Source organism: Cyprinodon variegatus, unplaced genomic scaffold (assembly GCF_000732505.1).
Source record: "Cyprinodon variegatus isolate N-32 unplaced genomic scaffold, C_variegatus-1.0 Scaffold186, whole genome shotgun sequence".
Classification (NCBI taxonomy): Eukaryota; Metazoa; Chordata; class Actinopteri; order Cyprinodontiformes; family Cyprinodontidae; genus Cyprinodon; species Cyprinodon variegatus.
In genome coordinates, this window is record NW_015150639.1 from 658,329 (window position 1) to 670,622 (window position 12,294).

The 12,294-nt window shown below is 39.3% G+C and overlaps 1 protein-coding gene across 3 annotated transcripts in view; it reads right to left on the bottom strand.

The window, feature by feature from the left end:
- Positions 1-2,034: 2,034 nt before the first annotated feature.
- Positions 2,035-12,294, bottom strand: part of pax7 (paired box 7) — a 53,313-nt gene continuing 43,053 nt past the window's right edge. For all 3 annotated transcript variants that reach the window (XM_015379171.1, XM_015379170.1, XM_015379169.1), the window contains 2 exons: positions 6,742-6,991; positions 2,035-4,689 (listed from right to left, as the gene is read on the bottom strand). In XM_015379171.1, coding sequence (XP_015234657.1) covers positions 4,574-4,689; positions 6,742-6,991 — 366 coding nt within the window. In that variant the 3' untranslated portion in view covers positions 2,035-4,573. The remainder of the gene's footprint in view (positions 4,690-6,741; positions 6,992-12,294) is intronic.

A 12,294-nucleotide genomic window follows, 5' to 3' on the forward strand; every position in this document is an offset into this window, starting at 1 on the left:
ATATATATATATATATATATATATATATATATATATATATATATATATATATATATATATATATATATATTGTTACAAACAACTGACTGAAATGTAATTTTCTGAAAAGAACACAGTGCGGAAATGAGTGGGAAAACAAATTAACACTCAATATCTTCTGAATTCATCATCTCCACTCTGAAACACGGTGGTGGCAGTATAATATTCTGTGGATCTTTTACTTCACTTAGATAGGGGAAGTTGGTCACAAACTTAATAACAGCAAACTTCAATTGATTTTCTTTTGCCGTGCATTTGACAAAAGGCAAATGGTTGCACTGGATTTTATTTTGTGGCGTCATAATGAAAGGGGATGAATTCAAATGCACGCAGATTTTCATTTATAAAAAATATGTGTCTGAACCCATCCCTCCTGCTTTACGCAATATAATGTTTGCTGTCACATCCAGTATGATGAAATGTTCTTAAAAGTAAGCCAGGACGAAAAGAACATACCTACGGCGGGTTTGACATGTCTCCAGCAGTGCTGTTGGTAAGAGACTAAATGTGCTCCAGTGTTCTGTCATGTAATATAAAGCACAGCGGATGCTGCCATACCGTACCGGTTAGTTCCCCTACATTCACACCATACCACAGAGATTTGCAGCCTACATTCCCTGTTCGGCTGTGGGCTGAAATGAGTGTTGCTGGTCAGCAGGCAGAATGAATTACTTCCTACAGCTGCTGTGAGACGCACACTCTGTCTGTGTTTCCCTGTCTCAGACGTCTGAGCTCTCATCACTCGCTAATCACATCAACAGCACTCCAAAAAGTCAATGGTGGCCCAGTGACCCCACAAAAACAGTTTAACAAACAGAGAAGAGATAGACTGATACTTGTTCAAGCTTTGTGGACACACAGATTGTTCTATAATTTGTAAAAGGCTAATCCTAAAGGTAAAAACTAGGGCTGCATTATTTTGCAAATCGATAAATCTGTTGATAATTTTTTTTGGATTAATCGATTAATAATAGGATAGCAAAAGAAGACTTTTTAAGAAATTATGAGACTTTTCCACTTGAGGATTTCTGGACAGATAATATTCACAAATGAAAAAGATTTTAATCTTAAATGCAAAATGTTTAGACAATTTTTTACAATGTTGGTATAATTGCTGCTTAAGGTGGGTTCCTCTGTCTGCTAGAGGCATGTTTTAGGGTCTCTATACTCCATTTAATTATTAATCGATTACTAAATTAGTTGACAATTACTTTAAAAATCCATCAATCACGATTAATTGTTTCAGCCCAAGTAAAAACAACATCAGATGCCGCTTTCAATTTACTTTACATACAGTAGTTTCACCTATTTTAAGATGTATTTAATGTTTTAAAAAAGGAAAAACTATCAGTAGAAAAAGAATAAGCTCAAGATGGAGACTTTTACCATATTTGGAAGGATGCATAAATCAGGAGAAAATATGCAATTGCGACTTAAAGGTGGCACACTAATTAATTGCCAATTTTCTAAGATCAAACACCGTAAAATCTGGGTTACTTTTCAGTGTATGAAATGCATCAATACCTTGATGCATTTATTTATTTATTCCTCAGAAAATGCATCAACATTTCTTTATTGCAGTCTCAATTCAAATCAGACTTTAGTATTTCTATTGCATTCGCTTCAACTTTTGTAAGATATAAAATAACATCCAACACATTTCTAAACAGATTTGTTAAATCTAATTGAAATAGAATTTAATTTATAAACAAAACTTTAAATCAGTGTATCCCACACCAATGCATCTCTCTGGGTTATTTAAATGCAAAAGCAAGGATTCTCACTCTTATCTGGGGCAGTTTTTTTGTTTTACTTTTTTTACACTTTAGGTTGAATTAAAACAATTTAAAAACCTGGATCATTTTTAAACTTGAATGGTAGAGATGATGTAATGATATTATTTTTTTTTTCTCTTCCATGAGTCTATTAATCAGTTAGGTAATTTTTGTATGAAAAACATCATAGGATTTATTCCGTAATGAAACACACAGGAAGTCAGTTTTGGATCTTTAATTGATAACAGTTACGCCAGTGTTACATTAAACACACCAACAGGCTGAAGGTAGTAAATACCAATACAAGTTTCCCACTACTCTAATACTTCATACAGCAGAATAAATTATACCATGATAATATACACACATGCGGAACAGAAAGAGGAGTAAAGCAAAGCACAGATGTCAGAAAGCAACTAAAACAGGTTAGGGCTCACAGAGACAGGAGGAAGAGGAAGAAGGGGAGGAGGAATAAGGAGCTGTATGCCTTAAATATCCAAGTGTTAGAAATGGGTTTGATACACTAAAGACAAGTCTAAAATTTTTCAGTTTTAAAATGTACAAGAGTGAGGTTTCAAAGTGGAGCAGCAGCAGCAGCTGCCGCTCAGAGTGGAGTCAGCGTTGCTTTGTACTCCTGAAGTCCTATTGGTCCACAAATCAAAGCCTGACTCTTCAGTTTTACCCCTTACCCTCAGGTGGGGTGGGGGGGGTACTGTCACTCGCATCCATCAACAGTGCCACAACCAAAATGGCTCTGGGTGCGGGCGGTGTTAGGTCCGTGGTCCATTCATTATCAGTCTGTGAAACCAGCTGCTAGAAACTCTCTGGCAGGTGAAGATGTCTCTTCCTGCCACTTTTCAAATGTACAGTGTGGTCCAACCAGAGTCCATCTGAGAAAACAAGCTTTTTCCTTTTTTATCTGAGCTCATTTTAATCCTCCTTAACTCACTTTAACTTTAAACTTCTTTTACAACTGCGCTAATTTATACAAATTTGTTCTCATTGGGGCCAAAAACAGTAACAAAACATTTTTGGCTCAAACAACTTAAACAATTAAATAAGAAATAAAACAAAGAAAAAAACAACATAAACAAACAAAACAGAAAACAGGCTGGTCAACGACACTCATATAAATCATTTTCTCTTACAGATCCCTCGATGACCTCCCACTCATTATGCTAGTATAAAACATACTCTTTATAACCAAACAATACACAATCTGCTTTTGGAAATGTACATTTTTTTTTTACTGATTTTAAAGGCGACAGAGGGTCCAATTCTCTGTGTACAGTGATGTCAGAAAAACATTAAGACCTCAAAAGAACAGCTGGTCCTCTTTCATATCCAAAGTCAACTATGAGTGCTACACAAATTTCTCATATCAACTATTACATTTTTTTCTGCCTTTTTTGTACATTTTGTTGAAATCTTAAAAGCTGGAGGATTATAGGCCGAGGCTCTGGTCCAAACCGAAGTGGGGGGCCAATCAGCGGCGTTACCTGTGCCCTTTCACAGATGACTGGATTATGTGATTTTCCAGAGTGCACGTGAATGGCACAGCTTGTCCTTTCTTTAATCTCACAACAGAACCAGAAAATGCTGGAATGCTTTTCTATATATATATATTTTTTTTATTGAAAGAGAGTGAGGAATGTTTTGAAGGAGTGCCTGTTTTATTCATGAAGTTGAAACGAACTAAAGGTGCATTTACAAAATGGGTAAAGGAACTGAAAGGCTTAAAGGAAAAGGGTCACTGTGAATTAGCTTTGACATTATATTTGTGTGATTTAATCAGCTTTAAAGTGTTTAAGCCAAACAGAGGATTTCCTGGAAGATGGGCTTTCCAGGGAGTGGGTATGGGGAGCTGCTGGTTTGAGTGAGTTAGCCCTCCTTGGCAAGGTCTATATTTCAAAACACATTAATTTCCCCAATCCTGTTTTTGCAAACAATGCCCCCCTTTCCCTGTGGGCCACAGCTAAGCATTGGATGGAGGTTACGAAGACGTGTGGTGGGGAAGCTATTGGCGGCCAATACGCTGCTTAAATTCCCTGCTGAATCCATCCAGCCAGACTTCCCACAGAGTGGCCAAGTTCTTTAGGAATGTCAAGAGGAATATGAAAGTGGGAAGGTCAAATCGCTCATGAGCGTTGGAGCTCAGGGAGCAGCAGCTTGGAAAACAATCATCTCCTCTTGTGTGTAAATGTGCTGACACGCAAACGTACACACACGCGCAACAGACAGTCGCTTTCATATCGTCTCAGTCATCCTCCATTGGGGTTTTTTAACGCACCAACATCAGACAGATAAAAGAGACACGAATGGATTCAAACAACAACAAAAATCACATTAACCATAATCATAGAACAGCAACAATAGGCTTAACAATATCAAAAAAGGAACAAGGAATAAGAGTTATTCAAATGATGTTGGCTTTGTTAACTACTATGAACAGCAAGGTCAAAGTACATGTTGTTGATGGCTCTAAACGTGTGCTGGACTGAAGCCATGACAAAGAAGGAGCTCAAGGCGTCCCAACTCCGCCATCCTAGGGCTCCTGTTTGGTCCCTCTGAGCTAAATGCTCGTTAACAATTAGAATTTGTCTGAAGAACATCTTGCCTTCCCTAAAACCGTCACTTTCTCCGATGTCATGACGGGCATCACAGAGTTGACCTGGAGTCCAGGCTTGATGGAAAGCATGGAGCAAACTGAGGCGGATGAAACGGAGAGACAGGAGGTGGAGGATGAGTGTGAGGTGTCTTCAGTAGGCCTGTCCCGTCTCTACTTGCAGGAGCCCCAGCACAGCTGAGTGGTCCCCGAGTTTCATCCTCCTCTGGGTGGACAAGCTCACATTCTTAGCCAGGTAATCCACCGCAGCTGAAAGGAAAAAAATGAGAAAGAAAGAAAAAAAACACACGCATGAGACAGGTGGTGGACATCAGCGGCACACGTCCTACTCGCTCTCATATCATCCTTCTGATTAAGGCTGTAACAAGTTGTGGCAGAGAAGACTGAGTCAAATAAAAAACAATTCAGACAGCTAGAGTGAAAGATAAAAAACCCCTCCCCTGTCACTTGTCTGAGGTTGGCACGCTGTTGGCATGGAGCATGTGCATCCTGGTGGAGTCTCCATGCTGTCAGTCACAGGGGTCCCCGTGTGTGTTCTGTGTGCCAGTCTTCATTACTCCTGGCATCTCTGATTTCATGCCCTCCACACTCCACATGGCCGATCATTTTCATCGTCAGACAGCAGCTCTTCCCTTTCCCCTCCATTCATTACCCATCTACTGTGCTCAATCACCGTCTTAATTAACCTCACATCAGATCACATCCGCGCTGCCATCAGTTTCTTCTCTGCTGTGCGCACACACCCTGAAACTTGACAGACTGGCACGGGCTTGCATGCGCAGATCCTCAAAGCACAAAACCCATCATCGCTACAGGAACATCCACGTAAATAACAAACAAATGTGAGATAGCTGCTGCTGGCTGCCTTGTTTGGGGAAGTGTGCTTCATTTTAGCTCTCATGAATGGTTGTGACAGCATCAGTCAATTATACTAATCTAATAAAGCAAACTCTTTCCTGTCCTGAGGGGGACTTGTATGTGTGTGTGTGATGGAGACAAGAGAAAGAGAGGTGGGCAAGAGGACACTGTGGGCCCTGAGGGTCTGCCGTCCTTTGAAGTGGCCCTCCTCTCTTTCCCATCCAAGTGGAGTGGGGTGTGACTGAGGTAACTCTGCAGCAGGATGGAGGTGGAAGGATGAGAAGTGGGTGGGGGGGGCTTTATCAAGAGCACGTGTCTGCCTTCACAATCCAGGGTTGGAAAGGTCAGGAGGCTCTCCTTCCTAGAAGGTAGGCATCACCTTTTCACCATGCTCCCCACAAGTATTCATATTCCCTGATTTTTTTCCTCATTTTGCTAAATTAAAGCTAACTTTCATGTATTTTACTGGGAACTTCTGTGTTAAGCCAACAAATAGAAGTGAAAATAAGTCGAACTTATGCATCATTTATATTTTTTACAATAAAAAAAATAAATAATTGTCCTGTGTCTGCATTTAACCCCATTCTACTCCGATACCCTTACATAAAATCCATATAATCCCAGCCTTCTTTAGAAGTATGGCACAAATGGGAAATTAATCGAATATGGTTGCCCATTTAAGTAAAACTTGGGAAACAATGCTTATAGACATAGCTAAGATCAATATAATTACTCTAGAAGAGCTGTTGAGATGCACAGCCTAGGTGGGAGAATGCACCAACAGGACAACTATTACATATGTGGCATCAATAGAAGAGATTCATTACTGCTGAAAATCTGTTAGATGTTGAATAAAAGCTATTCTAGAGGGAGAGAAAACCTGCTCTGACCAAATGAGACTAAATCTGATTAAAACATGGTACTGACTGTATCATGCAAGTAGACCAAACATTAAGACAGTTTTATATTGAAAAATTTACAGTAAAGCATTTTTATGCTTGGTAATTTGCATCTAGACACAGAACTAACAGAGAAACAGCTGCCAACTTAAATACTTATGTTAATAAATACTTGAAATACTTTCTGAAACTGACCATATCTTATGGTTTTTATATTATATATATATATATATATATATATATATATATATATATATATATATATATATATATATATATATATATATATATTATATGACTAAACTGCTTTAGGGATTGGCTGTTGGACTAACAAATGTACTTCAATTTGATGAGGTACTTTGTTTTTGTCTATTACTGAAAAAATCCTAATTAAAATATTAAAGTCCGTAGCCTCAAAACAAAAAAATTTGAAAAGTAGCATAGGAGGGGCATAAAGCTCTGTTTGTTTATTAAGTCTTAGAGCACAGACAGGAAAGAGTAATTTGACTTTTAAAAGCAGAAAAAATAAAGAAAATGTCCTTACTCTGGCCATACTGGCTGTACTGGTAGCCAGCAGTGACAGGGTCCACACTGTAGCTGGTGGCGCTGTAGGTTGGAGGGCAGTACGACTGGGAGGAAGCCAGGCTGTCCACGCTCTTGATGGTGTCAGAGCGCTGGCTGCAGCTGGCTGAGATGGGGTTGGAGCTCTCAAGACTGCTGTGAAGCGGAGAGATGGAGAAGTCGTGCTGGGGCTGCGAGGGTACAGCGCTGGGGTTACTCAGGATGCTCATCACCTAGAGTGAGGGAAGAGAGCGCAGGAAGATATTGAAAGTTGGACAAACTGAGGATCAAAAGAGTTCAGCAATATATATTTTTTTTACTCTGCAAGTATAGCTCCATCCTTCCCTTAATGGTGAAGAAAGTCTGGAGAAATGGATCATTTCAAACTTTAAAATGAGTAAGAAACTTTTAAATCTCTTTTAGGAGCAAGTGAAAGAGAACAAGGAGGTCGTTGAGGTTAAAACACACGGAAAGGGAACAAGAGACACTGTTTCCATTAGCTGGTCCTGACAGTAACCGTTCTACTGTGGGACAGAAGGGTCCCAGTATGATAATAGACCCACCATCCTTGCCAGACAGCTTGTGTCCCAGAGCCTGAGGCCTGAGCCCAAGCCTGTGGCACAACAAGCACCAAGGGAGTCCCTAATCCCTCGCCCCTAGCCTACCCATCTCATGAATAGTAATGGAGTTGGAACTGGTAAATGATCCCCTCAGATCCCCACACAAAGTAGGCTCCACAAACCCAAGTAAAGGGGGGCACTTATCCTGCAAGTTTGAGTTTGCCTTGAACATTACAGCTGTATATTATTGATAATGCATAAAAGCTACCATTTCAATATAGTAGATTAGTGTAATAGCAAGTGACACTCGTCAGAAGGTCTGGAAAAAGTTAAAATGGAAGAGATTATGTTGCCTCTATGTAGAAAAATAAAGTTGCTCCCATGCTGCCAGTTCCCATTCTGGGGTCTGTGGGGGAGAAAAGATTTTATAAAAAAAAAAAAAAAAAACTAAAAAATATAGTAACTGTTCCACACATGCTTCTCTCTTCCTTTCAACATCAGGTTCATGTTGAGCTTCGCTATGCTACACTGGCCTTTGGCCCCTTTGCTGCTAAACCAATTAGCCCATCATGGAGGTAGTTAAACAGGGGCCGATACACTCCCACACATATGTTTGCAAGCATGCATCCACAAACCCTTACATGCACATATGCATGCAGCAAAACAAGGCCTAAGGAAAATGGCCGACATGCCCAGGCCAGGAGTGATCCCTCTGAGAGGGGAAATTAACCACATTCTGCAAATTAATCATTTATAAGGGCCTCCCTGGAAATATGAAGTACCCCGAAGCACATCAGAAACACAAAGACCGGTTAGTCACTTCCACATGTTAATTCTATCAGTAAGGAAACCCCCACTGCCCCCCTTCACATCTGCGTACAAAGCATGTGACATTTATCTATAAGAGGGAGATTCATGGCCTTCTTCGTGTCTGACACATGTTTTGCTTCCTCACATATGGAGCTGAACATGCTGGGGTGGAAGAGGAGGGCGGTTTGCTTAAAGTGAAACGGGAAGGAGGGAAGTGTCCTGAGAGAGGCAGCTGGAGGGCATGAGTCCATTTCAGTTACTGGTTAATTAAAGCCTGATTACATCATTTCCTTATTAAACAGAATAGCCAACAATTGGCCCAGTCATTATTCATGCTTATAAAAGTTCTTCAAGAGAAGATGACTTCTTATCATTAACGGGATGCAGTTTTGCTATTTTAGCAAATTGGGATGGAGCTAGCTGCAGTGTGACAAGACTTGGCAATGTGTGAGAGTATCCTTCAGACGTCCTCATAAAAAAAAGGTCCTTGGTTAATAATTCAAGTTTTCCTTGGGGGGGAAAGGTACATGTCATTGCAAAGCTGAGATTCTCATTTGGTTTGTGTTCACACTGCTAAATAAAAATCAATATAGTTTCTCCGCAATACTTTAAGCCTGATGAAGGAGCAGATAGAGGGTGAAGTTATCTGTCAGGATTCAGGCTAGAGTCAGAACTACAGCTGTCCTCTTTGATTACATCTGGACTCTTCTCTGCAGTGTGTAGGTCTAACCTGAGCAAGGTTCAGCTCACAAATACATCTGCATCTTGATGCATTTTTATTTTAAAACATCCCTCTGTAGAGATAACAACAAACTGAATAAAATTGTCACATTTTGATAAGCTATTACCACAAAAAAACACAAAAATGTAGGGAACAATCTATTTTTATTAAACAGCAAATGCAACAATTATTCTTACTGTGGCTAATATAACAATTGAAAATTAAAACTATAAAAATGTTAACAATGGCCTTTGATATTTTGTTATTATGGAGATTATTATCACTTTTTTACTTTACACACTCAAACACTCTGTTTAACATTTTAAAATAGAGCCTGAAGTCACCATCTTTGTAACGTATGATCCTTTTTTCAGCCAGCTGGTCAGCAGGGTGCAGCAACAGGTGTTTATTTTTTATTTTGCTGTGTGGGGTAAGGTTGGAAAAGTAGATTCTTTCAGTGTTTGTGATTTCCTGACGCCTTTATCTATATATGCAAATATTGGAAGAATATAACTATGCAGATCTGATTCCAGCCTTACAGTCAGATGCTATTGGACGTCACAACTGAAATTAGCTTTACCATTCTAGCTAAGCTCTACTTACTCTTTACAGTGGTGCGAACTGCAACGCAAGGTAATAATAATGTAAGGATCTCCTTTTTTCATGTTCTAACTGATAAAAATAAAAATACATCCACACTCAGTGGTACGTTCAGCACCTTGGGCTGAGGTGCTAACTGGTAGGAAATATAACTAAACATGTTAAAATTCAGGGATGATCTGAATTTTTTAGCCTGAATTTCAGAACTTCTGAGGAAATTTTCATTGTGTGCTCAAATTGCAACTTTGTAGTATTTCTGAGGTTTGTTCGATAAAAGACCGAAGTACTTGTATCGGCGTTAAAAGTTTGGTTTAAATGAAGGAAAATATTTTCTTTATAAACCCAACACACTCCTTTATAGAAGAGTTTTCTTCCTTTATGTCTCCATCCTTCCTCCTCCTTTCCCCCCACCAGCCGCCTGCATATACAGCGTCCTCAGCAGCGTGCAGTTCGTTTGTTGTGTGAGTGCTGGTTTGGGAGATAATGTGAGCCAGGACCCAGTTTAAAGGACAATGCTCCAGGGCGTTCCCTGTCTCTCTCTCACACACTCACACTCACAAAGAAACGCAGTACCCTATCCCTCCTCACCCACCCCGTTTTTCTTTTTTTTTCTCCCCCTCACACTCTCTACAGATAGATTACTTTATAAATAATAATAAAAAAGTAATTAATTCTCTCAACTTCTGAGCCCTGTGGCCTGCGGCAAACTGAGTGGGGAAGTGTAAATTGATACAATGTGCATCCTTTCAGATAAATAAATAGCAGACTTGAGACAAAAAAAGGGCCCTTTTCACAGCTAACTAATTTCTCTACGAGTCAAATTACATTTTTTTGTTGTTTGTGTGAATGTTTGATTAGTTGTTCTTTGTTAGTGTTTATGCAAGAATAAAACAATGTGATACAGAAAGAGTGGAGTGGTTATGGATGAAAAAATAAAACAGCTGCTAGACAAGATTTCTTTTTTCATATTAGGATGAATAACATTAAGGATTATTTCTTGGTTTTTATTTTACTGTGGTTCTTTTTTCTTTTTCAAGTGAGTTATGGTAGAAAAATATTTGACTGAATTCTCCTTAAAGTGTCAGAAGCTCATATCAGAACTTTCACACATGTCCCAGTCACCACCTGGTTTTAATAAGAGCGTAGCTTTCAGCTGGATTATAAAACAACATGATTGCACCAATGCAATGACTATAAATGGAGAGCTGAGAAGCTGATAGCCAAATATAGAGAGAAGACAGAAGAAAAAAGTGAGTGAGAGGAAAGTAGAGGCTTTGGGAAGTACAAAGACTCCTGTAGGACTGCGTTGGCCTGAGGGCCAGCCTGCCTGGAGAGCTGATAGGAACCCTTTCTGTTCCATTCCCAGCGCCAACACACCCCACTTCCACAAATACTCTTAATCTGCGCAATACTGGATTAGTTCCTCTGTCACCGATACCTCCCCACTCTGCCCAAATCAAAATGCCCCCGAGATGTACCTTTAAGTTAGGCACAGGTCACCGGGGCAGACGGGCTGGAAGAAAATGAGCCACTCCAAATGTCTTCAAGTTATCTGAGCGCTGCAGAGCAGTATTGTGCACCTTAGCAGATCTGCTCGGCTGATACTCGTTCAGCAGCCAGGAACGTTTAAAGACCAACGCCTATGACACTGAATTTGAGATCAATATTTGAAGGCCAGTCCTGAGGGCATGATTAGACAAAGAGAAAAGTGTTCAATTCTGTGACCCAGAAGTGACTCAGAAGCATAGGAAAGCAAATGACTTTGGGAAAAAACAAAATGTAAGCATTAGAATAAATATATATCTTTTATTTAACTATGTCACCTTGTTTAGAAAAAATTGCCTAAAGGGGTTATTGGAGGATTTAATTCATAATCAGTCTTTATTCAGGGTGAGTTTCAGTTTCAAAAGTATCCTATATATACCATTCGCTCCCCATTTTTCTATTCATTTTCTTTTTTTATAGCTTAGCCAGGGCACCTGTTTGAAGCCAACCAAAGCTAAGCTTGATTATCTAAAAAAGGGGAATACTGTGGCTAATCAAAGAGCTAGACCAGGACTTGTTTATAGCTCAGTTGCAAGTCAGTTACAAGTCTGTTAACTGATATCTAAACCAGTATTAAATCAAGGAACGTTTACTAAACATATCATGGAAATATGGTACATACCATTTTTCACAATTTTGGGGTCTCAGCTGTTTTACACAATTTCACTGTAAACTAAGGGTTTTCATCATTAAATGCTGTAACTGACTTTAAGAGAATATCTGTTAATTTCCTTCAGCTCTTCAGATTAAACATTCATTCCTGCATGTAAATTGAAATAAGTTTTTTTATATTAAATATTGTTATTTCTCTGTTGCTAATGTTTTTTTTTCTATAGTTGGGAGAAAAGGACACAGAGGGAAAGTGCTAAATTGAGATTTGTCTCCTGGGTAGACCCTGCTCTAAGGTGTCTGGTAAAAGGCGTTTTGGTCTAAATCCCTCTAATACCTGCTGTTAGCTTTTGGCTACACAATAAATGAAAATAAAAAGGACAATGTAATAAAAAAAATACAGAAACATACAGCTAAGAATTTAAAAATAAAATGAAGAACAGCAATAAATGGAAACAACTATATATATATATATATATATATATATATATATATATATATATCTTGCAGTAACCGACTGCCCTCCCCCTTCATCCTTCGCATGAGAGGGCCGGCCCAGCGGGCAGTAAGACCCCTCATCTGAGCAGACAAAATGACTATTTAAAAATAACAGTGATTGCATAAATTGAATTAAAGCGTTTTGGTCATGGTTTGGAGGTGGGGAGAGGGGCGGCGAAAGGGGGCTGCAGCA